This window comes from Barbus barbus, assembly GCF_936440315.1.
Source record: "Barbus barbus genome assembly, chromosome: 16".
NCBI classification, from domain to species: Eukaryota; Metazoa; Chordata; class Actinopteri; order Cypriniformes; family Cyprinidae; genus Barbus; species Barbus barbus.
Window position 1 is genome coordinate 20,715,955 of NC_136744.1, and position 27,586 is coordinate 20,743,540.

The 27,586-nt window shown below is 38.4% G+C and overlaps 1 protein-coding gene across 2 annotated transcripts; it reads right to left on the minus strand.

The window, feature by feature from the left end:
• Positions 1-3: 3 nt before the first annotated feature.
• LOC306882373 (zinc finger FYVE domain-containing protein 26-like) lies at positions 4-27,274 on the minus strand. 2 transcript variants are annotated; one of them, XM_079436949.1, is made up of 41 exons: positions 27,172-27,274; positions 26,390-26,665; positions 26,052-26,127; positions 25,869-25,949; positions 24,411-24,900; positions 23,695-23,819; positions 23,321-23,485; positions 22,453-22,541; positions 22,026-22,159; positions 21,769-21,960; positions 20,701-21,294; positions 19,998-20,168; positions 19,770-19,921; positions 19,252-19,495; positions 18,348-18,611; positions 18,163-18,276; positions 17,898-18,068; positions 16,911-17,147; positions 16,711-16,816; positions 15,802-16,637; positions 15,133-15,329; positions 14,676-14,780; positions 13,556-13,678; positions 13,150-13,323; positions 12,809-13,058; positions 11,994-12,086; positions 11,700-11,869; positions 11,421-11,554; positions 10,243-10,271; positions 9,954-10,087; positions 9,621-9,841; positions 8,833-8,980; positions 8,418-8,627; positions 8,088-8,303; positions 6,828-7,025; positions 6,555-6,751; positions 6,150-6,309; positions 5,161-5,220; positions 4,890-5,072; positions 1,995-2,045; positions 4-1,897 (listed from the first exon to the last, which is right to left on the minus strand). In XM_079436949.1, the coding sequence occupies exons 2-41, from the start codon at positions 26,578-26,580 to the stop codon at positions 1,709-1,711; spliced, it is 7,674 nt and encodes a 2,557-aa protein (XP_079293075.1). In that variant the 5' UTR covers positions 26,581-26,665; positions 27,172-27,274; the 3' UTR covers positions 4-1,708. The 2 variants fall into 2 exon arrangements, with proteins under 2 accessions (XP_079293075.1, XP_079293074.1); XM_079436948.1 differs by having other exon boundaries at positions 9,954-10,090.
• Positions 27,275-27,586: the final 312 nt, after the last annotated feature.

Genomic DNA, 27,586 nt, shown 5'->3' on the forward strand with positions numbered 1-27,586 from the left:
TTTCCCTTTCTTTATTGACTAAAATATACAAATACTCAAGGACACGTTGCAAATAATATTAACAGACAAGTGATAGATCAAGTTATTTTAATAACTTTATATTGATTTAATGGATCAAAATTATTTTTTAAATTTACACAAAATAAAATAGATAATTCGTTGTTAGACTGAAGTATTGTTTTGTGTAGATTATGATTTTTTTTGTACATATAATTATATTTTTAATAACTTTTAATTATAATGTAATAAGTTTAACATCACACTTCAGGAGACATTTGTTTGTGACTCTAATTGGATTCAGACACAAGTATATCCATTTCTTTGGCAACATGCTGTAGCAGTCTTCCTGATTTTAGTACATGCATAGTGACGTGACGTGGCCAAGTATGGTAACCCATATTCGGAATTTGTGCTCTGCATTTAACCCATCCTAAGTGTACACATGCAGCAGTGAACACACACCTGGAGCAGTGGGCAGCCATTTTTATGCTGTAGCGCCCGGGGAGCAGTTGCATAGGCCTTGTAAACAGACATAGTTCCTTAAAGGAATTGAATTCTGTCATCATTTACTCACCTTCATGTTATTCCATACCTGTGAGACTTACTTTCGTCTGTGGAACATAAAATAAGATTAAAGTCATACAGGTTTGGAATAATATGAAGATAAGTAAATGACATGAAAATTTTCATTTTGGGTGAAATATCCCTTTTAACATATCCCTAAATAAGCAGAAAAGCACCTTCCTTTTTAAACTGTGATTAACTTGACACAAAATATATTCACATTCAGAGTTCACAATATGAAACATTACAGGAGGATCAGAGACAGTTTAATCTGATTAACGTACTGTAAATATATACACATACCCTCTCTCACACATTCATAAACCGTGCACATAATTTCAGGGCGTTAATTGTAGGGTAATCTGTGTTGTAGACAAACACGTAAGCAACATTTCACTGATACAGTATATTTAGACAATAGCAACATTATACCCTGAATCCCTTACTTTCCAATTGCATCTGCTAGTTTAGAGTTTCGCAGTATCTAAGACACTGCGTATATTTGTTCTCAGCGCTCCCTCATCATAATGCCTGTAAATCACACCTTCCCTTTTAACAATACATTTTGTAGTCCAACCACATCTGATTGCAATCTCTAAACTGCTTTTTTTTTTGAGAAATGAAGTGACACTAAATTTATAGGGACACCATTGTAAACTTGCCATGAACTCCACTAAGAATTAATTTAAATGGCAGACTCCAGATAACTTCACTACCATATGACCTTGTTCCATCAGGAGGAGATTTAGTCACAGTGATTAGTCTTTTTGACATAAATGAGAAGAAAAATCCCTTTTCCTGAGGTAAGAGAATAAGCTCAGTCTAATACTAAAGAACACAGATGTGAATGTTGCCATAATTGTAAAATGTTTGGTCAAGTTTTCAGTTTTCTTTCTGATGGGGACTAATAGATCGAGAGGCCTTTTTCTCATTTCATCAGATTCTCAGTGGATGAGGTTTAGTAGTTGGACTGGTCCCAACTTGAGCTACATTGTGAATAGACATGATGTAACAAAAGTGGCACAATGGTGATTCATTTCTTGGCATATTATTTCACTCCAGCCAATCAAAGTAGAGCAGAATACTTCAGTGACCAATCAGAGTTCACAACAGGCATTGGTAGTGGTTATCAGTTATTGCCTTGTCATTGCCGTGGCGATCGTTTCTGATGCTCCGAGAGCCACTGGCGGCAGATGTCATGCATGACAGAGTCACCGGAGCTCTCAGCGGCCCGCATCACATCCTGTACAAATGGAGCCGCCTTCACAAGCTCAAGCTTCACAGCCTGGAGATACGCTGCCCGCAGCTTACTGCACTGAAGATATGCCTTTATCTACAGAGAAAGAGTGAGAAAGAAACAAGTGTGAATGAGAGCATAAGAAGTGAGAGAGAAAAAAAAAGAAACAGACTGAGAAAGAGAGAAACCGCACCTTGTTTTCTGGACTCTTAGATTCCAGAATCAGGCCCTCTAGTTCTTTAGCCTAAACAAAAGAAAAACAATTTTCAGGAATTTACACATAATATAATTATGTAATATAAATATATAGTGGTGGCCAAAATTATTAGAACACTGGTATTTTTCACCAGCTAAAATTTTTTTTTATATTATTTTAGTCAGTTATTTCTATCGTTTGCTGTAGTGTGAAAATATCAGTTTACATTTCCAAATATTCATTTTGCCATTAATTACATTACAATTAATACATACATATATATATAGATAGATAGATAGACACACACACACACACACACATATATACATATATATAGTCATGGCCAAAAATATCGGCACCCTTGGTAAATATGAGATGGGGGGGAAATATCATTATGAAATAAATGTTTTTCTCAAATACACGCTGGACACACTTATTGGCACCCCTAGAAGGTAAAATATCTCTGAAGTATATTCCCATTCATATTCACAATTTTTAGCACTCCAGGGTGATTATGAACATGAAATTATCCAGCCATGGCTTCCTGTTTCACAGAAATATAAATGGGAGGGAAAACAAAGCCCAAATTCTCTTAATCATCCATCACAATGAGAAAAACCAAAGAATATATTTCTGATGTGCAGCAAAAGATAATTGAGCACAAATTAGTGAAGTGGCTTTAAGAAAAGAGCTAGAGCAGTGAAAATTCCCATTTCCTCCATCAGGGCAATAATAAAGAATTTCCAATCAACAGAAAATGTTTTACGAAACTTCCTGGAAGAGGACGTGTGTCTAAATCGTCCTAATGCACAGTGAGAAGGAGAGTTTGAGTGGCTAAAGACTCTCCATGGACCACAGCTGGAGAATTGCAGAAAATAGTTGAGTCTTGGGGTCAGAAAATCTTTAAAAACAAATTGTCACCTACATTAGAGCCCTGCGCGGGACTGTTTTCTTAAACCCGCACCCGCCCGCTCCCGCTGAATTTCTGACCAGGACCCCCCGCTCCCGCAACCTGCGAGTTCCACTCCCGCCCGCGCCCGCAATGTTTGCGTCCACTCCCACCCGCTCCCGCGGACTTTCTCTCAGAGCTTGTGAAAAATGTTCAGAAATACTCAAACTAACTAAGTTAACATCCAGAATAACAGGCTTTAACCATGATTGCGTTTAAATAAGATGAAGTAATGCTAAACCAAAGCACCACATGTGACAAAAAACATTGAGTATTTTTTATTACCGTTATAAAATATTAACCGTTAAAACAAAAATATGGGCACCTCCGTTTTAAAACGTAGAGGCTACTGCATGATACACACATGCAACAAACGATTAATTAAACGATTAACAAACAATTTAACTCCTAACAGACAGTTTACCTGTAAGTACGTTAAATAAGCCAAATATGAAATAACTTTAACTTATTAAATAAATAAACACACAGAACTTAGAAAATAGGCTAGATATAATTTAAATTAAATACAAAACGAAATAAATTAAATAAATAGAATGCCTCAAGAAATCTCACAGATTTCACATTCAAAATAGCTTGCTTAACAGGCTATTGCAAAAAGGAAATAGCCTAAATAAATAGGCCTGCTAAAAAAATATTTAAAAAATAAAGTAGCCTACTTAAACAAATGTGATCACTGGGCCTTACATTGCTTACTCCATATTACTGTGAAGGAAAAGTATATTGCTGACTGACTGCAGTCTCAGACTTGTGCGTCTTTCTTCCAAGATCCGCCCACAAACACTGAATGCAACTAACGAAGTTTAATTCTTTCCCATTTTTTTCGGTGACAATTGAAAATTGTTTCCAGTTGTCTGACTTGCCTTGCTTTGCTTTTGTCATGTAAACAGCCGCTTTAATTTTCTTCTCAACTTCATGTGTTGACTCCATTTTTATTGCACGCCGACCGCCCGCTCCCGCGAGATTTGCGTCGGGTCCCGCGGGAGCCCAAACCCAATGCAGCCCTCTAACCTACATCATCACCACATGTTGTTTGGGAGGGTTTCAAGAAAAATTGTCCTAACTCATCCAAAAACAAACTCCAGCATATTCAGTTATCAGACACGACTGGAACTTCAAATGGGATTGGTTTCTATGGTCAGATAAAAAAAAAGAGCTTCTTTTCCGGACATCTTGTTTAGACACATGGCATCATAGATTCTATCAAATACCAACAGATAAAAAAATCAACAAGTGACTGATTCTGTTAGAAATCTTATAATGGGCCATGTTTGGATCTTCCAACTGTACAATAATCCAAACACAAACCTCAAAAACAACACAAAAATGGGTCACTGAGCACAAAACCAAGCTTCTGCTATCAAGAAGCACCGTCATGGAGCTGGGAATCTAAAGGATCTGGAGTGATTCTGGATGAAGGAATGGTCTCTGATCTCTTGTCAGGTGTTCTCTAACCTCATCAGGCAATATAGGAGAAAATTTAGAGCTGTTAAACTGGCAAATGGAGGTTTAAAAAAATATTGAATAAAATAAAGTGTCGTTAATTGTGGCCAATGTGTATTAGAGAAGAACATTAATTTCATAATGATATTTCCCCCCATTTTAAATTCTTATTATCCATTAGATTTTTGTAATTTTTTTAAATAAAAGATCAAAAGCATTAATTTTAATTTTCACAGCCACCTTTGATCATATTTACCAAGGGTGCCAATATTTTTGGCCATATATATATATATATATATATACACACACATATATACATACACATACATATATATACATATATATACACACATATATATATACACATATACACACACATATATATATATACACACACACACACACACATATATATATATATATATATATATATATACATATACATATACACACACATTTCCAGCATTAGTTTGGGAACTCACATCAGCTGGACTCTTATCAGCCACTGAGACACAGCTGAGCACAATAACATCACAGTCATGTTTAGAGGCTGTCCCAGACTCCCCTACACACTTCAGAAGCTGCCGCACAGACGAGTACTGACGCTGCCGGACAAGGCGTTGTCCGACCCGTTTGTACACCGCCAGTGCCTCGAGCTGGAAGTCCTGCATCACATTAAAGAAAAAGAGAATCAGAGTCAAATGTGAATGAGACAAAGATTCAGTGCGTAACGACTGTGTCATAACTGCTTACCTGTATTACTCGATATGCTATGCCAAAACCTTCCTCAATGTTCTTGCCTCCCAGCATCACCTGTGAAATTTGCAGAGAGAGGTTACAGTGCTTGTGAGATGTTTATTTTAGTTTCATTTAGATTTCATCTTTAGTCTCTGTTAGATTTATGCCAAAATGCACTGTCAACCAGTTTTGCCTTTTTTTAAATACACTGCCATTTAAAAATTTGACCTCAGTAAGATTTTTATTTTTTATTTAAATAGAATTCATGCTTTAAATTGATCAAAAGTGACAGTAAAGACATTTATATTATGTTACAAAAGATGTTTTTTTCTGTATTTTCAATCCAATAAACAAGAAACGTCTATCAAAGAAGTTTGCAAATCTGCATTAGGCCATGCATGTAGTGTAACTGCAGCCTTAGAGTACAGCACGTTAAGCATAATGTGCAGTTTGAACGTTATGAAATAGGTTAATTTTTAACACTGCTTCTATTTCAGTATTCTGTAAGGTTAATGCTGTAAATCATATCCATACAGTATCTCTTTTCCCACAATATGCATTACTCATACACACTTAGTCTCGCGGAATTCAAAACAATCAGCTCACGCAATCAGTGTGAAATCCATTCAGGGAAATACTTACAGTTAAACACTTAAACATAATATACACACAACACAAACCAGAAAAAGAGCAGAAATGTATTTTAGTCATCCATTTTAAATAGTTCATCAAAATATGTCTTACATTTTTTAATAGATATGCAGCATTTCCACTCTCCCCTCATTATAATATATTCTATCCTATAAATGCAAGACGTCAAGAACTGTCGTGAATGCAACCTACAGGTGTGGTTACGATTACTGTTTTTCTGTGAATTTTCACAGGTGAAATCTGGTAATATTAAATCCATCCACACCTTTAGAAAGAGATATGGAAGGAGATTCATCAACTAGATTATGCAACTAGATTGTGTTTATACAGAGGAGCATGCTTTCCTAGCTCACCTTGCAGGCCACGTCCACCTTCATGGGGCTGTTTCCAAACAGAGTGGGTGGGGCATTGTTCCCTGTGAGGGCGGGGCCAACAGCTGTCCTGGATGGTGAGCTTTCACAGCGGTGTAAGAAGCGTGTCACCTCCAGCTGCAGCTCAATTGTGTGTATGTGTCTGCAACATTTATGTTCCATAACCACATTAAAATAGCCCAAAGACAAAATACTGAGGAACATAATGAAAACTCTTATCAGTACTGACTATTTTAATTCAGTGTATGTTATTATACATAGTGCAAATAGTAGTAAATTATATTCACTACAAGTTGGCTTGCAGTTTGCACCTGGCTGCGTTTCATTTCTCCCAAATAAATATAATTCTAAAATCAATTTGACTAAGAAGTTTAAACCCTTTAATACCTGGAGACATCAGTGGAGCTCATTTTCTTCCTGAAAGAGGAGCTGTGTGATTTCCTGCGGCTCTGTTGCTCCTGCAGGTAAGTTCTCAGGTGCTCTTTGGCTCGAATCAGCCAGCGCTGTTGTTCTCCCAGCTGCAGATATGACTGAGCACCGTGAGAAAAGAAGCGGATACAGGTCATAGCGGCACGAATGTGATCCTACAAAGAGAGGGGAGAAAATTATAGCAGCATGCTATAGAAAAGGGGAAAATATATGCATGTGTATTTTAAGCACCATCATGAACTGCTGGAGTTGGTACAGAGAGTGGTAGTGCCCCCTGCGCTGGAGTAACTGACAGGCTGAAAGAAGGTAACGGCCCCAGGTCTCTAGTGTGGGGTCCAGAGTTTCTAACAGACCCTGCAGAGCCCCCAGCCGTCCACGTTCAAGACAGGGCTGAAAGATGCCCTCCAGAAACACACCCTCTGAACACTCCTAGAAACAGACAGAGATTTAAAAAAAAAACAGAAAAAGACAGAAACTTTATAAATATAATAGGGGTGGAATGGTACGTGTATCGATGTCGCCGTTTTAATGTCATAAAATGTATTTTTATTGTTATTAGCATAACTGTTGCAAATTAACATACATTTTATAATTTAAAACGTTTTTAATTTTTTTTGCTATACAATATATAAAAACTAATATGTAAACAACTTTTAAAAATGTATATTTTTTTTATGCCGGTGTCCATCAGCGAATCTGCGTTGTCATGGGAACATCCCAGCTGAAGATAATGGGAAAATTACGTCTCTCATTCTCTCTTTGCCAAGTGCATTCCAAACGACTAAATGACACGCATGTGCCCTGTTCACTCCAAAGTCCCCACTCCAAGGGGATAGGGATGATCACTTCCATTTGAAATTTACCCTGTGAACCGTACGGTTCGATACGCGTACTGTTCGACCCCTAAAATATAAACATACATGTTCCTCGTTTGTCATATAAAACATAACTCTAAAAAAGAAAAAATCAGATTACATATACAAAGTTTTCCATAAACTTGGGATTGGAAAATAGTTTTAGTGTTTTGAAAGAAGTTCACCAAGGCAACATTTCTTTGAACAAAAATACAGTAATATTGAATATTATTTATAATTACAAATTTCAAAGAATTGTTTTCTATTTTAATATATTTTAAAATGCAATTTATTCCAGTGATGGCAAAGCAAGTAATACAGCAGAAACCATTAATCCAGTTTTTAGTGTTAAAGACACTTCAGAATTCATTCTTATAAGGTGATGTGTTATCAATGCTAAAAACAGTAATGCTCCTTAATATTTTGTGGAAACCATAAAAGATATTTTCAGTATTTACTGATGAATAGAAAGTTCAAACAACAGCATTTATTTGAAACAGGCATTTATAAAATGTCTTAAATTATCACTTTTGATAGTAAAAAAAAAAAAAAAAAAGTATAAATTTCTTTTTCAAACAGTAGTGTAATTCTAATAATAAAACTGTGAGGTGTAAAGTGCTCTGTAACTTTGCAGAACCTTGTTCTGTATGTGGGTGAGTGCATCTCTCAGGCAGTCATGGCGCAGGTAAAAGCTGATGAGGCTTAGGTGTGTGCCGTAAGTGAGCTGGTAAAACAGACACTCCGGATAATAGCTGCACCGCTGAATTCTACCCTCTGCTCCATCTAGAGGAGCAGAATCAGAGAGAGCCTCCTCCAGCTCACGCAAAGAGGCCAGGATGTCCTCATCCACCGTCTATATAAAACAAAAACAAAAAAGACAGACAATGAGTTTAGAAACACTTTTTAAGGAAAGTCAAGGATCTTATCAAATCAAGTCTGTGTCTTCTGGGTCTGAGTGTAGCATTACCATGTTCAGAGTGGGTTTGACTGTGGTCTCCAGGTGCTGAACGATCTCCTGCAGAAGTCTCACTCCATGGTTCAGCTGGTTCCGATCTACTGGTGCTTTCAGACAGCGGCCAAACTTCTCCCTGGCCCCACTCAGATTTCCAGCCTTCAAAGACGCCATACCCCATGCCTGCCAAACTCCGTTCGGGTCTAGTCCACTCTTAGTCGACACCTGAGCATTATAAACAAAAACTAATTGATTACGACAGGTCACTAGATTTAAAAACCACATTCACTTTTAATGTATAAAAAAAAGAGCAGCATGAACATTCTGCATAAAATCTCCTTTTGTGCTCAACAGAAGCAAGAAAATCATGAATGTGAGTAAATAATGACATGACAGTCATATTGGATTGAATCTTTACTTTAAATCTCACCTCCACAGCTAGCTGGTAGTGTTCGGCCTCTAGCAGCTGGTTGCGCAGACGTGTCACTGCAGTCATTTCCTGTATATCATCCAGAGATGGAATGTATTTGTAGTTTGCACTGACTAGGATCTTCAACACGTCCACCTTACTGATGTAGCTGTGGACGAAGAGAAAAGAATGAGTTAAAAACAAGTGAAAGAAAGATACATTATATTTCAAAAGTTTGTTTTCAGTAAGATCTTGTACAAATAAATTCATGTTGTTATTCAGTAAGGACGCATTAAACTGATTGAAGACAAACAATGTCTTTGTTACAAAAAATCTCTATGACTTCAAATAAGACGTTCATTTAAATGTTCTATTCATTAAAGACAAAGTATCCTGAAAAAAAGTAATGTGGTTTGCACAAAAATAGTAAGCAAGCCACACAACCATTTTTTACATTGATAATAGTAAGAAATATCTCAAGTGACAAATCAGTATATTAAAATTATTTCTAAAGGATCATGTGGCACTGAAGACTGGAGTATTGGCTGCTGAAAATTCAGCTATAAATTACATTTTAAAACATATTAAAACAGAAAACAGTTCATTTAAATTGTAAAAATATTTCACAATATTATTGTTTTTCCTGTGTTTTTGACTAAGCAAAAGCAGCGTGGGTAAGCATAAGAGACTTTGGAACATAACAGAATCAATTTAATTCTCGTCTCACTCACAGTTTATGCTTTTAAAATTAAAATACAGAAAAAAGATACTACGTTCAGATTACACATGTAAAGGTGTGTGTTTCTCACCTGTCACAGAGTGCAGGCTCATGGGAGCATCCTGCATTTACGAACATGAGTTTGGCACTGAACAGCAGCTGACGCATCACATCTGTCAGCAGACGCGCATCCACCTCAGGATTGGTCAGTCTGCGGGAGAGTGAGCGGCAGTGGCCAATCAGCTGCTGCCCGCAGGCTGCGTGATCACTGTGTAGTGTCAGTATAGCGACACACAGTGATGCACTGGGTGCCTTTAACATAAACAGAGAAAAACTTCAGAAAATATAAATGAGCCAATATAAAAGAGATCGCATTTAAACCAATCACTGTCAAACAAGCTGCATTGTGAGTAAAGAATCACACCTGCTCATAGTAGAACTCGCTCTTCAGCTGCTGGTTCTCTGCTGGGTTTGGACTCAGGCGGTACTGCTTTCGTGGAACATCAGGCAGACTGAGAACCCCATTTAGGACTCCATCAACAGATGCAGGGCTGCCAGCTACTGAGAGATGTTTAGTTTACAATCTTGTAATCATCTGAGTAAAGGCACCAATATTTTGCCATACAACAAAAAAAAGAGATTTGTAAACCTCATGAGATGAGAATGAAAAATAGCTTTTGTGTGTGACATGAACCAAACAGAGACAAGTTTACCTTCCCCCCGTTCAAGCTCCTCATCTGAGCTGCAATAAACAAAACATGAGAAATCAAGGTACATAAGAATCCTAGATTAGGGCGAGAAGCATCAAATTTTCAGCTTTGTTACAACTAGATCCTATTCTGATTTCTCTTAATGGTTCTGGTTCCTTAATTGTTCTTTTAGTACTTATCACTAAAAGAAATACACAGAAATACAAAGAAATAGTAATTTTCACTAAAAGAAATGTTCAAAAGTTTGGGGCCTGTAAGTCTCTTATGTTCCCCAAGACTGCATTAATTTGATCATAAATACAGCAAATAAATAAATAAATAAAAATAATAATAATAATGGTTGGAAATATCATTACAATTTAAAATAGCTTTTCTATATTAATATATATTTCGAAATGAAATTTATTCTTGTGATGGCAAAGCTGAATTTTCAGCAGTCATTACGTCTTCAGTGTCACACGATCCTTCAGAAATTATTCTAATATGCTGATCTGCCGCTCAGAAAACATTTCTTATTATTGTCAGTTTTTTTAAATTACAGTTTAATATTTTTGTGGAAACAAAAATTCTCTTTTTTCAATATTCTTTGATTAACAACTTAATGCATCAATTTAATGCATCCTTGCTGAATAAAACTATTAATTTCTTAAATCTCGCTGACCCCGAACTTTTTTGTAAAAAAAAAAAAGAAAAAAAAAAGAAAGTAATTTCAATTCCATTTTCTCAAATAATGAGGTGATTTAGATAATAATAAACATTATAAAACAATTATTGTTTACACAGACTTTACAATGGCTTTCAGTTTGTTCAAATGTAGCTCAAATACAATCCAATTATTTGCCTTAATCAACTATTATATAGCAATATCAAATGAAAACAAAATTTGGAACCATGTTCCATTTAAACTACTCCAACAAAATTAGCTGCTGTTCAGTACTTTAAAAATCAAACAGCTGGTACAATAACTAAACTGATTTAAGTCTCATAACATAAGTAAATTTTAAGCTGTATGTGTTTGATTCACTAAAACAAATCAGTCATTAATCTGGGAATCATTGTACTCTTGTACAATCAGTTCTTAGCTACCAACCATATTAACAAGTTCAATGACACAAAATCCCTATGACCACTTGTGCACTTATGAAGTGTGTTTTTAAAAGGTGTTTGTGCATGTGTCTTACTCAATGTGGAAGAAGTTGTAGCACTGGTCACAAACTCTGACAGGCTCTTCAGAGCCCTCTACAACCATCTTCCTGCTGGAGCAGGAATGACACACCAGCCTGCCACAGCGTCTGCAATGGTGCCGTCTGTTAAACTGACACAGGAGAAGATTTACGTTAAGACTAAAATTCTTAAAGAGAGGCCTAACAGAGAGCAGAGCAGGAAATCACAGCAGGAGCACATCGTATCACATAAGATTATTCACAGCCCATTTCACATATACACTCTGCCTCTCTCACCATGGTGAATCTCTCCCTCTGGCACACCATACAGATGTGCTTTTTGTGGTCTGGGATCCAGTCCTTGCGGTCAGGGGTTTTTTCCGGAGGGGTGAAAGGGGTGGCCAGCTGCCGGATCCTCTTCCCACTGGGGCGTCTCTCACTGGAGGGTGTATGCATGGGTGTGCTGACTGAAGAAAGTGTGTGCAAACATGACTTATAAACTATAAGGTCTTTTTACCTTCCGGGTTACATGCTAAATAGAGTGTGGCTAAGACAAAAAAGCATGATCAGTGAAAGAGGTGTGGCTTATACCTGCTGATGGAGGAGGGGTGTGGCTTGGAGAAGAGCGGCCGCTCTCCTGGGCTGGACACTGCAGAAATGCATCTTGCAGACTAATGACAGAGTCTGATACAGAAACAGAGAGGAAAAGAAATAGATTAGTGAACAGAAGAATTGCAATATAATGATTTCAAGCCTCTAATAAAGCTAGCCTGACTACATCAGACTTCGTACTTCCGCTCAATTTCAGTTTGGATCTGTACTCAGTCTGATATAGCAAACCAGCTCCCAGATTATCTCCGGCTCTGCACCAGCCATCCAACCAATGAACAGAGGGCGGGCTGAGAGCCGTGACGTAGACCCTAAGCGCCGAATTTAAGATTGTAGTTTAGGTTAGGTATTCGCTCTGTTGTGGAGAATATTCCCGGCATTTGCGAACGAGAAGAGTGTTTGGTTCACATTTTGATTGGAGGTGATGTTGTGGCCCTACTCCCGACAGGTTTTGAAGTTTGAACTGGCACCCTTTTGACAGGTCAGTGTCTCCTTTATTTTCCAGTCCATGTCATGCTGTAATCTTGCAATTAAGTTGCAGCATGTCCGACAGACTCGAAATGAACAAAGAGCTGTGTTTAACAGAACTAATCCTAACTTTGACAGTTGGCTGCAAATATTTTCTTATTTGTCTCTACTGTCAAATATTAGTTTAGATGCACTAATTGTACCGTGGATGCGTAGATTTACTTCACATAATCTGCAAAAGTCGTTCACAGCCATCTTCACTCCGGTACTTCGCTCAATGGTTTTGTTTTCGCCACATACCTGTTTTTACAGCGGACGTTCCAACTCACCAGAACGTGACCACTCTCTGGGTGCATAAGGAAAATCAAGAGCCTTCTGGGCGTAATCTGCCAGTAGGGTGTCAATGTGTTGATTGGTGACGCCGGCGTCCTGAGTCGGCAGAAGGCTCCGTAGAGTGCTGATGGCAACAGTAGCCCAATCTACCTTCAGATTCATCAGCAGCTGCTCCAGCATGAGAAGCGGATCAGACAACAGGGAAAAATAGTCCTGACGAGATGCTTCCGGCAGAGTGAGTAGAACCTGCGACAGGTACACACACACCATGCTATTCTGTCACATTTCTTGTTGCATCTGAATCAGTGTGTTATTCGATTAGGTCAAACATTGTTACCTTGGAGCCAAGGTGAAGGGCATTGATGTGTCGCCTTCGCGCTGGGGTCATCTGACTCTGGAAGTGTAGGGTGAGGTAGTCTGACAGGAAGTGGCAAGCAGCTAATCCAGGTCTTCGATCCAGGGCTCGCTCACTAACCTCCAAACCCACAGAATCAGAGAGAGCCTCCAAGAGCTGCATACAGAGAGACACACAGAGTCAAGCTTTTTTTCTTATAACACTATTCAAAATTAGTTTGGAATATGACTTACAAAGCTAGTCGATATCTATATGCATATGTATAATATGGAAAGCCCGATTTGGGTTCAAGTCATTGACAGTATGAAATTAATTTACAAACTAAGTTTGTCAACTTCATACAGATACAATGGAAGCAAACAGAACACATAAAAACACATATACACACCTGAAAAGCATCTTCTGTGCGATTCTGTTCTAGGAGGTGTAGCAGGTGTTCGGTTTGCAGCTGCATTCGAGACTGATCGGAGACTGAATACAGCTGTACCCACTGGGTACACAACTCAAACTCCTAAAAACACACAAATGTATCCTTCATAATATATGCATTTTTTCATTAAAATTGACAAAATGCTTTCAAAAATACAAAACACTTTATAAAAATTCACTCTGATGATATCTAATTTCCATTGTTTCATAATCTAGAAAACATTTTGGTCTGCTGTAAACAGCTGCAGATACAGTGTAGTGTTGCCAAATCAAGGCAGCACAACAGGTTTCGGGCAAAAAAAAAAAAAATTACCTTTCTCTATTTCACACAGAATGGTTGTTACCTGAATTCCCTCTCATGATGCCTATCCTCCAAGAAAATGCATACTTTAGACAAATTTACAGCAGGGTCTGGTAGCATTAGATGTTATAGAAATCCATTACCTCTCTCTTTTTCATTAAAAATAGCTTTAAAGCTCTACAAATTCATTCTGGTGATGTTTCAACTCCTGTTTCATACACATTTTGGTCTGACATGAACAGCTGCAGATATACAGCAGGGTCAACAAATCTGACAAGGAAGATAACAGACTACCGAAATCTATTACCCCTCTCTATTTCACACAGAATGGCTTTAATGCTACCTTCTATCCTCCTCTGTTTTATATGGTAGAAAACATATAGAGCAAATATGACAGCATTACAGATTATCAAAACCTGTTATCCCTCTCTTTTTCACACAGAGCTGCTTTAACGCTCCTCAAATTGACTCTGGTGATGTCTAATCTTCTCTGTTTCATGCTCTAGAAAGCATTTTGGCCTGATGTAAACAGCTGCAGAAACACAGTGGTGAAAACGGCTGATTATTCCCATATTGCTGGCACAGACAAGTCAATACTACAAAATAATTCAGCACCAACTGGACATTTCAGTCACAGTAATGCAGCATCAATACATCCATTAAATTTATTCAATCATCACAAGAGAAAGACATGTTTCCACTGCCATTTACAGTAGGTTTACACAAAAGTCAGTTGTACTATCCAGTAATAGTTTTTCAAATCTTTCCATAGACTTACCCTGGCCTCTAGCATTAGACTGAATACAGATTCTGGATTCTTTGTAGACTCCTCCCTCAACTCCTGCCATGTCTCGTATGGCAATGGTGGCTGCAAACTCAGCATCTAAATGACAAAATTATGTCAACAGCCAACTTCTACAATATGGACTTTACAGTTTATATGTGCACAAAAACCGGCACAGATTGTAATCCAAAAACAACAGTAATTTCAGCCTCTATTTGGAGCTTATAAAAACAGACAGAAGATGACATGATACTGCAGTTTGTTTGTTTTTCTGTTAATGCTTTCTGGCATGTTTATGCACATTAAAGTGTCTCAACATAAATATATTATTTAAATTATGGGACCACAGTAATACATGGGTAAAAATACAAGCACATAGCAAAACAGAATTCCTTTTGCCAGTCTAATACTGATACAGTAAATAAGTAGAGCATTGCTGTGTCAGACTGACCCGCTGGTACATGTCCAGCTCATGTTTCCTCTGCTGAAGCTGCTCTCGGAGTGGATCCTGGGTGTTCTGATCACTGAGACAGAATTGCAGCAGCTCTAAACACTGTTGTAAAGGCCAACGGTCCAAACCCTGCAGAACCACACGTCCACGCAGCTCCCAGTCCCTTACACGAAACAACTGCTCCGCACTGCTGCATTCTTTACAAAGAGACATACACAAAGATATCTGCAAAACATGCCTGAACTGTTTAATTATGAATATTTATGGGACAGTTCTCCCAAAAACTTTTGTACTTTCAAGGATTTTTTTTATTTTTATTTACACAACATGCTGTCAAATACCTCAACCGAATAAATGAAATCAATTGATTAAAATGAATTCTCTGTCTGAACAAGTATTAGCTATAAAATTAAATTGACAAACACAAAAGATGCTGTAAATAATGCACGATACCAATATAACCCTCTTTTAAATGACTGGCTAGTGCATATTTGAAATTACATATCTCTTTACTGTCTATTGAAACAGTAAAGTAAAAATCACCTTTTCATGTTTGAACCCAGAATAGAATAAGGGGGTTTTTGTCACTTTATGTCACTTTTGATGGTAAAACTGGTAAATCCAAGGGTAAAAACTGTCCAGACACTGTGTCACCCAGGTAAATCTTACCTTGCAGGGCAGTGCATACCAGTAGTTTGTCCCGGAGTCCCCCCTCCTGACTGCAGGGTTGTGCATACAGCTCTAGGAGGTCTAAAGCTCTGTTCAGATCACCCATGTTTAGGGCTTGCTGGAAAGCCTCAGCAGCCATTGCTTGTCCCACATTGCTCTGCAAGCCAGAAAACAACATTCCCATCACAGGCTTCCCACAGAGAGCTGCCCCAAGACCGTCCTCTGCTTCCAACGAGACCCCTAGAACTGGCTCAGCCATGGTCCGTAGGTACATTCTCAGAATAGGGAAGTTTTTAAGCAGGGATTCCCCTTCCTTTGAGATCTGGTCTCCATCCAAAACCACTTCTTTACGCCCAGATCCACGAAAATAGCCTGACCAGCCAGAGGAGGTTGCTCGGGTCACGCCACCCCGACTGGCACTGAGGCAAGCCAGGGCGGCGACGAGGGGGGAACGGGACTTCAGGAAAGACAGCGCAGATGGAGTGAGGAGAAACGAAGAAGGAGGGCATGAAGATGGTGAGGGTGGGGAGGTGGAGAGACTGGTGGATGTAGCAGACATGTCCTCCACAGAGACCTCAGACTCAGAACTGGGGTCAGAGGTTGTGGCAGGGTCAGAGAGGTCAAGGGAAGGGGCGCACTCCTGAGCGTACTGCTGGAGAATTGAGGCAATGCTGGCTGGGCAGAACGCCCCACTGTTGAATCCCGCAATTCTTGGCTGCCCCTGAGAAAAGGTCACAGTCCCAGAATCCCAGAGAGGGAGAGTTTCACAGCAGCGCTGAACTACAACCTGTTGCACACTCAAACGCAGCCGCTCCTGCTGCAGGAGAGACAGAACCCTGCAATAAGAGACATATATGACTGATATGTACATTTGTAAAATGCAGCACTTTAAGACAGATCCTCATTTACCTGTCAGGTGATACCTGTCTCTCAAACAGCAGGAGAGAGAGAAGCTGGGTAGGCGACTGAAGCAACAGTAAAAGAGGATTTCCAAGTTTCACTTCTGTGGACTGATCTAAGATCAGATCACAAATATCAGACTCCGAGCTTTTAATACTTTAAAGATTCCAGTCAACAGAATTATTGAAATAGCATGTCTACTGTCTTACCTTCTGACCACTGACTGCGCACCAGTACTGAAGCCAACACATTGACATAATCAAGGAAGTTGCGTATGTAATCTGGCCTTCCAGGGGCGCTGTCAGGCTCAAATGGGCAGAGCTGGTCTATATACTGTAGGAGTTGTTTCATAGCAGTCCGCACCGGGTGGGAATCGAGTTCAGACTGCTTAAGACCAGCCTGTTCAGCCAGCGCTGTCAGGAGAGAGCTCCCCACCAGACCATCTACTACAGGGAAATAGAAGAAGCCAAAATTAATAACATACATTACATTTTAAAGGGGTCAGGCCACAGAAAATGGAAAAACCTTGGAATGAGAGTTGTATTTGATCTAATATGGCATGTTATTGCATTAAAAATTAAAAAAGTCCCTCCGAAGTCAATCCAAACCATTTAATGAATATAAGCTGCAAAAACATATTTTTCAATTAATTATAATTATGACAAGGTTTTAAGAATTGAAATTATGACATCAAAAATAAAATATGAAATGCCATAACTGATTCCTACATTTTATCTCAGGTTCGACCATTAATTTTTTTTATTTCAACTTTTTGTGTTGTGATGACTGTTTATCTCATAATTTTGAATTTGTAAATGGGCTTCCATTAAAATCAGCCAATGAGAATCAACAAAAAATAATAATATTTATATATATGGTTCAGTAATAAAAAGAATACTGAACCAAATTTAAGTGGATTTAAAATTTGGCCCATTATAATTTATACGGCCCCCTTAAATGTCTGTAGACTACAGAGCACAGAATAAATAAAAAAACTATGACATAATTTACTTATCATAACCAATATTTTAGACAAGAATACATTCTATAAGGTGCTTAACTACAACACAGTGAGCAAAAATTTTAACATTTCTAGGAAAACATTTTTTTTTTTTACTAATATCATCATGTTTTGTGCTAAAGAGTTTCAGTGTGTGCTGAAATTAGCACAAAGACAATGCCAACTTTGCTAATACCAGAGGTGTTGGTGGCAGAGGTCAGGGTTTGAAGTGTGACCTCTAGGCGCTGATTCAGGTTTAGCCGGGAGGCGATACTATCCTCTGTTAATGTTGAATGACAAGACAGCAGCACTTCCTGGGCACTACAGCCAAAGGGACTGTAGACAGCATTTTCCTCTCCATTACAGTCTAGAGTAGAAAAATGTTAAAATAAAGAGGTTATGTAAAATAAAACAAAAATATAAGTGACCATGCAACTGTAAAAAAAAATAAAAAAGTTTACTTGTTCCTTTGCTGGTGGAGGTTCTATTAAGAACCTTGCTGATTTGTTGCAGTACTGAAGGGAAGCCTCTAATATCACTGGTGTGAAGGACCTTTGGATCTACTACTTGCATACCTGCGGTAGGCAAAATAAGTCAGGACTCAGCAATAAAGATGGCCTAATAAAGTTGCTTGATGCCTACTCACCTCTGGCCTCCAGAAAGCTGCTAAGTCTTCTTTCGGCAGTCTCGAGCAGCTGCCTTGAAGTTTTCCACAGTGTGCACTGACAGCAAGAGAGGTCAAAGGCTGCCATAGCTGCAGGGCTCAACTCTTCCAGCAGGGGTTGCACGAGGTCTGGAGAGTCTACAGAGCGCTGCGAGAGCCAGTAATTGTCCCCTAGACAGGGTATCGGCCGGCTCGAGGTACTGAGTAAACGTTCGGCCACATCAGAAATAGAATAAAAGGCCATGCCTAAAAAAAGAAAGACAGCAAGTAGGACTATAGATATCAGTGATCCACAAAAATGTGACCCACTTTATTCATTTATGGGTTAGCCTTGGGTAATTATACTACAATTACACCACCCTGTATCATATTTGTTAAATAAAATCCAATAATTTCTTACAAATTTTGGGTTGCTAATTCCAAAAAATAAATGCCTGTTTTCCTCTAGCACATCACACTCTCTTACGCATTTCATAACATTTTTGCCACAACGACAATTCTGATGTTCCTCTGAACCAGGTCAGAACTATTTGTTAAATTCTAAGATGGTTTTTACATGCATGTTTGAAGACATAATTTTATGCCAAATCCAGGGGTTATTATAGTTAACAAAAACAAAAACTAAAATTAAAAGCATTAAAAAAAAAAAGATTTCATTACCTAAAATAAACATTAACTGAAATAAAAAAAACTAAATCATTCTTATTTTGTGAAAAAAAAACTGTATGCAATACAAACTTTTTATTGACATTTTTGAACTCAGCATCATCAATTATTTTTTTGCAAAACAGCAGAATTTATTTTCGGGCTGCACTTAGTGCTATATAAAAACAATCCAAGTCTATGGCATGTCCTCTTTAGAAAGGTAAATGTTTTTGTGCAATACCTGCAGCTGCTGCGCTCCCAATGCTTTTAAGTGTTAATCTGCTGCTGCTGCCCAATCTGGTCCTGCCTGCCGGAGCAACACCCACTGTGCCCAGACCCTCTGAAGACGAGGACGACGAAGAAAGTGACTGGCTCTCTATCTTTTGCTCCACCTGAGCCAGCTCGGTCAGGACCTCCCGGTACCGGTCCATAAAGACCAGTTCACCTGCACACTCAGAGTTCTCCAAACCATACATCGCAATCACCTAATAAACACACATATCACAAACACATGCCATTAAAGAAGCCCAAACAGATGGATCTGAACAAGCAATGGCTAATGAGGTCCACACAGAATAAATCAGTGCAGAAAATGCTAAAAATGTTTCCCAGATTCTTTTTAGACCTGCTTATATGCTGTCTGTACTCTTAATTGATAGAAAGGGGTAGTAATATGTCAACATGCAGTGACTTCATTATCATCACTGGAATGACATCATCTCTGGGGTTTTAAAGTAAAAAAATGACATCATATCTCACCTGCTGGGCCTCTATGTAGTTGCCTCTGCGTATGCAGGCGATGAGGAGAGACTCAGGTGGGGAGAGCATTGCGGGAACCAGCCAGCTGTGGGGTCCACCACACGGACACACTTCACTCCCGTGGCACACAGCCCCAGCACACACCCCGCCATCTGCAGAACAAGCAATGATCAATGTGAGTGTTTAGCCAGGATGTGGGAAGAAGTTTTAGTAGGTGTGTGAACTGACCTGAGGTGCTGGTGCTGACCTCCCCGTTCTGTCGTTCAGATGAGGCTTGACGCTCAGAGCGGTGCCGATGGTTTCTTCTCTTCCTCCGAACACCTGAACTGCTGCTGCCACTGCCCTGGCGTTTCAGAGGAAGTGCCGGACTGGGGAGTGGAGATGGGAGGTAGAAGCCATCTATAAACAGACACGCATACATTAATGCAGTGTTTTACTGTTCAAAAATTTGGGGTTAGTAAGATTTTTTATTTTTTATGCTCAGCAAGGCTGCGTTTATTTGATCAAAAATACTGTAAAATATTATATTATTATTATTACTACTACAATTTAAAATAACTGTTTTCTATTTTAATATCTTTTAGAATGTAATTTATTCCTGCAATGGCAAAGCTGAATTTTTAGCGGGCATTACTGGAGTATTCAGTGCCACATGATCCTTCTGAAATCATTGTAATATGCTGATCAGGTGCTTAAGAATCATTTATTATTGACAGTTGTGCTGCTTAATATTTTTGTGGAAGCTGTCATACTTTTTTAGGATCTTTGATTAATAGTAAAGATATTTATAATGTTACAAAACTTTGTCAATTTTGATTAATTTTAATGTATCCTTGCTGAAACAAAAAAAAAGACTCCAAACTTTTGAATGGTAGTATATGTATTAAACCCTTGCAACATGAATATCAAAGTACTACATCACATTTCTCACCATTCCCATTGTCATGGTTGCTAGTAACAATCTGCAATCTCCACTGGGCTTCTGCCGTGTATTTAGACAATCTCTGTAACCGGGCGCTGAATGTTTCCACTGTAACAGAACATCCTAGACTCTCTGCCAACTCCACATCGGCTGCAAGCGCCCTGCCATCCTCCTGCCCGACCCCACACACACCCTCCAAGCCCTCCTTCACCAGCCGCAGAATACCCTCCATAACACTTAAATCCACCAGAAACCCCCGACACCCTGACGTCAGGTGACCCAGCTCAGGGTTCATCTGATCAAAATCTCTACTTTGGATCTCTTCTCTCAATTCCTCCATCTTTCCACCTTCTTTTTCTGCACTTAAGACGATCTCAGCCTTGCTCATACTTATAGCACTGTTTGGTTTCATTTTCTCTGTGTTTGTGTCTGGTTGGGTTTCTGTGGCAGTGCTGATCTGATCTGATTGTGGGCTGAAGTCAGAGTCAGAAAGGAAGAGGAGGGAGAAAATATTCTCCAAGAGTTCCAAACGGAATAATGCCGGAACAGCTTCCAGGTACAGCTGACATTCTGATAGGTAGTGCTGGAATAGATCAGAGCATCCTGGGAAGAGTAAAGAATGAAAGGTAAACGGTGTTATCACATTTAGTTAAACTGCCATACACATTTACAGGAAAAGTTTCCCTTGTAAAAAGGGGTACCATGCAACAGTGATGTATACAATGGTTATTACTACCAAATTCATGGCATCGTTATGACATTTAGCAAATTATCAAAACCATTAAAAAACATAACGCTATGGTACCGTTTTGTTACTGCATTAAAAAAAAAAAAAAAGTTAAAAAAATGTATACAATAAAAATACAAAAAGAAATTATACACAAGTAAAAAGGTGGGAAACACCTATTCGATCTTTATTTTCAGCATTTTCCACATTGTAGAATAATGAATTCATCAAAACTATGAAATAGGAATGGGAAATACTAGATGATGCTCGCTTATTGTGACATTTAAATCATGTTAAATTCACTCAAAAAATTTTAACTGGTTTATAATCAAGATCAGCAGCACTGTCACCTTCGGTTGGCTCCTCCCCCTGACCCGCCTCTGTCTGCTGCTGATGCAGTGGCTCACAGTCCAGGCAGCCGGTGTGCATGTGTGCATTCACACAAATGGCATAGAGGGCATACTTCATGGCACAGAAGCCTCGAAACAGAGTGATGTTCCGCTGGACAGAGCTGCTGGGTGGGTCCACGAATGAAGGATCTCCTACAAACGTAGAACAAAGATTTAACGTTTTTGCAGATCTGTGTGTACCCTGCTGTGTCTTATACCTGTTCTTTGCAGCAGTTCCAGAACTCTGTGCTCCTCGTATTTGGCGAAGGGTGTCAGGGAGTGCAGCACATACAGTGCAGAGTGATGGTCCAGCATGTGTAAGTGATTCAGCAAGGCATCGTGGGATATCCCTCTGTACAAGTATGCATATCAGTAAATAAACAAACACATACTCTACCATTCAAAAGCCTGGGGATTGTAAGATTTTTTTTTGCCATCACAGGAATACATAATATTAAAACAGAAAGCAGTTATTTAAATTGTAATAATATTTTTTACAATGCTTTTTACTGTATTTTTGATCAAATAAATGCAGCTTTGGTGAGCACAAGACTAAATGATAGGTTAATGTATATAATATAATATATTCATTAGGTTAAATCAACCTTTTCACAAAAAAGAAAGCATATAACTGTTTTAACTCACGGGTTGTACTGGTCGCACCATTCTAGCACACCAAGTTGAGAGGACAGAGTGCAGGCTAACTCACTCAATACTGAATCATTCGTCTGGGGCTACAGAGAGATAGAGATAAAGAAAAAAAGAACTCAATCATCATTTACATTCACACAAACTAATGTGGAATTATATATATATATATATATATACATACATACATACATACACACATATATATTCACAATCTACAAAAATTGGGTCAACTCCGGAGACAAAAATGGAGACAAAAGATCACTTTTCTTCGGAATGTCATCTACTATATCTAATAGACTCAAACTAATTAAGGTGTACACCTCATAAGTGTTGCATTAGCAAACATGGCACATTTTAGAAATGCTCAAGTCAAGATCACACCTTAGCTGGAGGGGATTTTTGAAGTAAATATGGACTTCTAAAATTAGACTGTTCATATTGAACATTAACTATAATGAGCATGAGTGGCCCCTATTAGACAACAACAAAAAACTTTGTAACATTAGTTTTATTATATAAAATCCTACAGAAATTTAAAATCTATAAAGGCTATAATTTAAAAAAATGGCTAAATCTACCTGAAATTGCCATTTCCAGACTATCTATCCATGGTCATTTTTTGACAAGGTTATGTTACAAAGTACTAGGTTGCTAAAACAACAAATACTTTGTTGGTGTTTACTGTATAGCGGGTTATAGGCCAACATTTCTGTACAACTATAACTAATCTATTATTGTTGTATCAACCCCAAAGCACCTAAAAAAAAAAAAAAAAGTCTCGGTGGGTCATTCTTGACCAGAATAAGCTGCAGAGGGGATGTGACTTTGTACTAACAGTCATATACTGTATTTGACTACTGACCTGTTGGTTATGCAGGACTCTTAAAAGGGTTTTGGCAGAATCCAGGCTTTGACAATGCATCCAGCCCAACAATAACAAGAGGCGGGACAAAGGCTGAAACTCAGCCTGCAATAGTGTTTCCAGTTTGGAAAACTCCTCTCGCTTTATGAGATCTAAACCAGTAAGCTGCAAACAACAAGGATGTACACTGCAATTATAACACTAGAGGAAAAATTGTTGCTTTCATCTATACACTTTTATAAATGTTGTTTTTAAATTAATGAAACTTGATTAACTTGTAAAAGTCTCACTGACTAACTTCAGGAATTGCAGAAAAAAACTGACAAATTCAATTTCACACATTCACTTATTTATTGGCCTCTGTTTGCACCTACCAAGACCTGCTCCAGAAAGTGCTTTCCAGTGCTCAAACACTCAAAGTAAATGGCTTTCCACACCAAATGCTTGTCACCATGACAGCACAAGCCAAACATGACCCTTTCCAGATCAGGCAAGTCAACTAGAAGAAAATAGAAAATAGAGATAGAGGTTTTGACAAACAACAACACGATGTCTGCTTAAAAAAAAAAAAGATCACATGCAAATGGTGTGACAACTGAACATGGTTTGGGAGGGAACTATGACCACATGAGCAGAAGTGTCAAAGTAAAGGAGGTGGCACACACACCAGTAACAACCTCTTTCACTTCATTAAAACACAGCACATATATTGGAATCAATACCACTATTTATGGTGGCTCATATTTGCCTTTTTATACTTTAAATTACTGTTAACCTACAGTTGCTCTAGTTTTTGTTACAAGATACAATACCATTAAGACATTTATAATGTCACAAAAAATGTATTCCAAATAAATGCTGTTCTTCTGAACTTTCTACTCAAAGAATACTAAAAAAATGTATCATGGTTTCCAAAAAATATTACGCAGTACATTGATCATTAACAAAACAGACAAATCTATTAGTAATGTTTCAATGTCAGTATTTGGCTTCAAGATTCATAGGAAAAAAAATGACAGATTATTACAGAAACAAAACGTGATTCTGCACCTGGTTGTCTGTATGATCACAGTCAACTTAATTGACTCACCCGGTGTTTGTGGAGCCTCTCTTAGCAATTTCTCTTTGAGCAGTCTGAGCGCTGTGGAGCTGTACGACGTCAAAAGAACCTGACCCTGTGACCTCAGCAGACATCCCAGAATTCTCTCCTCTGTCATGGGCCCTTCTCTAGCCGACCACAAACCCTTCCAAAGGGTCTCTAGCTGAGCATTTGACCTCTCTGGCCCCCATGGTGCTAAGGCCAGCGCTGAACACACCTCTTCCACCCATTTCTCGTTCCTCTCTTCCACAGGCACGTTCACTCGCTCGGTGAGGTGCTGGATGAAGACGTCCTGTAAGGCGTGGTCTCTGGAGTGGCCTGAGTGCTGAAGGAAGCTGATGAGAGAGTGGCAGAGCCGCGGCTGCTGGCGAGTTAAAAGAGAACGGAGGCAGGATAGAACAGCAGCGCTCAGTGGAGGGGTGGAATCACCTGGAATCTTTCCCTTTACTTCCTCAGAGTACAGGAAGGCTTCATGCAGCTCCTATGGAAGATATAGAGCAAAGTAAAGACGGCACAAAACAAAAATTGTGATCATTGTTTATTCTTTATTGTGACGTATATCTTTATGAAATTACTTCTCAAATGTGAAAAAAATGTAAGATGACACTTGATTTTGTAGAATTGATTGGATCATTGGATTGCTGTCATTTGTTAATTGCTGTGATTGTTTACAGAGAAGAGTTGTTGTAAGGGCGGCACATTCATATTTTTGATTAAATATTATGAGAGCACATTTTGCACATTTGAAAAAAAAAAGTTATTTAAAATTTATATAATTTAAAACAAACATATGACTTTTAGTCATAGTGTATATTTCTTTCAGGACACACATATCATGTCTATAGAGGCTGTCAAAGAGATGATAAAGATCTCAGTAAAAGAAATGATTGAAATTTCCACAAAGCATACAAGACATTTTGCCTTAAGGTGCAGTTATATTTACCATTATTTTGCGAAATTACAAGGGCAAAATAATTTCAGTAGGATTCCATGCAATTTGTATTTTTGCTAAAGGCAAAAGATTTAACAAATCTTGGTTGAATGGACTTGACACACTGACCAACAAAAAACTGCTTGGTTTGAGATTGACTTCTGTGTAAACTGTACTTCATACAACACTTAAATTTATGACAATAGACCTTTTTTCTTAAAAAGAGTCTATTGCAAAATTAAGATTTTTTTAACATGGAAAAGGGATGCAATATTTGTCAGAATGGGAAAAAAAGTGTGAAAAAATAAAATGTTATTATACTGTATGTCTTGCTCAACTGTGCACATGTGCACAACAGCAACTGATAGAGTAGAACCTTATCAGAGTTGAAAGCAAACAAAAATAATCTGAGGTTTGTCAATAAAAAGCCATAAAATTGTTACAACAGTGTCAGCACTCTTACTTTATAATATGCTACACACTTGGAATCAACATAAAGTAGTTGGAATTTGTCATACCTTAAGCACAGACAGTGGCACATCTCCAAGTTCCTCTAGAAGCAACATGAACTCCAGCTCTCTCTTCACAGACCCGCTCACCTGCAGAAAAGGTAACCATAATCTGCATCAGGAAAAATAGTTACTAATAACAGTGATGAATGAAGCATCCATGAAAAATTACATCCAGCGGAAAACGCACACCTTTATTTTAGTCTGCTTTTCCAGAACTTGAAGCCAATACCAGGCCAGCCTGTGAGGGCTGCCCACTGTTTCCCACCTAGGTATAAACAAAAAAAAACAGATGTGTTTCCTAAATTATCTTAACTTTGGCCTCTTGAACCCTGAACTAAATTAAGAGTACCTCTTATAACGAAATTTTAAGTACCACAGTTTCCACCAAAAGTTACTATAACTATTGTAACCACTATCCACAGAAAGAGGAACATGGATTTGATTACATTATTGTTCTCGGTATTGGTTCATGTCGTTTATGACTTTAATGAGCATTCCTGTAGTTTATTCCTGTCAGGGTCACTCACCTGAGTGGGTATGGGTGGGTAACGATGGCTTTAACGATGTTGTGTGGGCCATGGGGATCATCACCGCTCGCATCGCCGAGCTGACCCACGCAGGCTGCCGCGAGCTCCCACTCACCGCGCGTCAAACACCGCGTGAAGAAGCCGAAGAGCTCGCGTCTGGAGGTCTCTTCTTCACGGCCAAACGGATGCATGATAGACAGTCCGCTTTGATTCAGCAGTCTGTTGAGGTCCACGGAAAGATTACTGGCCTCAGATGTGCCATGAAGTATTCCACATCTAAAGTAGATAGGAGGAGAATTGGAAGAAAAAATTATGAGCTGTTTTGTAACCATCTCATAAGTGAGATCAAATCAAAATCAGAATGTATGCACACATTTTTTGTAAAGATCCAGAAAAGCATTTACTTTTAATAAAATAATAATGATTAGATATAATAATACTAAATCCAAAGCCGACAAAAATGTAACGTTACACACTTCAAGTGAGAAGATCAGAACCGGTTAATAAGGTTAAAAACTATTCTTAAGCAGAAAAATTTACAGAATTGATGTCAGCATTTCTTGGATTTAAGATGTCAACGACTACTATAAGGTATTTACATTGCGATTAGTGTGATTTCAACTTTAAACTTATGTAACAGCTCTTAAAAGTGAAATGATGACAGCAAAACAACAGACACTGTCCACTTAAAATAGTTTGGAAGAGAGCAAATTGACTACACTGTCAGTACATCGTTTTACTCTTACGTACAAGAATGAATAAATTATTAAATTAGCACTCACGATTTGAGTTTGTCCTTTATATCTCAGACTAGAGAACAGGGCGTTCAAATGTGTGCCATCAGCTGTGTGTGGCCATGAGAGAGCCGAGTCACGTGACTCAATCAGCTGATCCACGAGCTGTCAGTTCAAGGGTCAAATAAATGACAAATGCATTGAAACTGTGGATCACAATGAGCTGGGCTTCTAATTAAATAACAATGCTTCTTTTTGGTGACAATTAAATTGCTAGTCATTATTTAGATGGAAATTCCTGATGTGATTGCTGATGTAGTCAAGTAATACCTGTTACTTTTCTCAGCGCTGGATAGATGAGCCAATCACAGTCGTTTGTGATAAAGGAATTTAAAAACATTTTATTGACATTCCTTTAGTTTAAATCTAGGTACTAATCATTGGGATTGACAGATTAAATAAT

What these genes read in the sequence shown, in the direction of transcription:
- LOC306882373 (XM_079436948.1), bottom strand. Translation starts at nt 26,580, where the DNA reads ATGCATCCGTTTGGCCGTGAAGAAGAGACCTCCAGACGCGAGCTCTTC. An exon ending in TGGTGCGACCAGTACAACCC is followed by an intron (nt 22,160 to 22,452) that starts GTGAGTTAAAAC and finishes ATACTTGTACAG; the next exon opens with AGGGATATCCCACGATGCCT. An exon ending in TACAACTTCTTCCACATTGA is followed by an intron (nt 10,272 to 11,420) that starts GTAAGACACATG and finishes TGTTTATTGCAG; the next exon opens with CTCAGATGAGGAGCTTGAAC.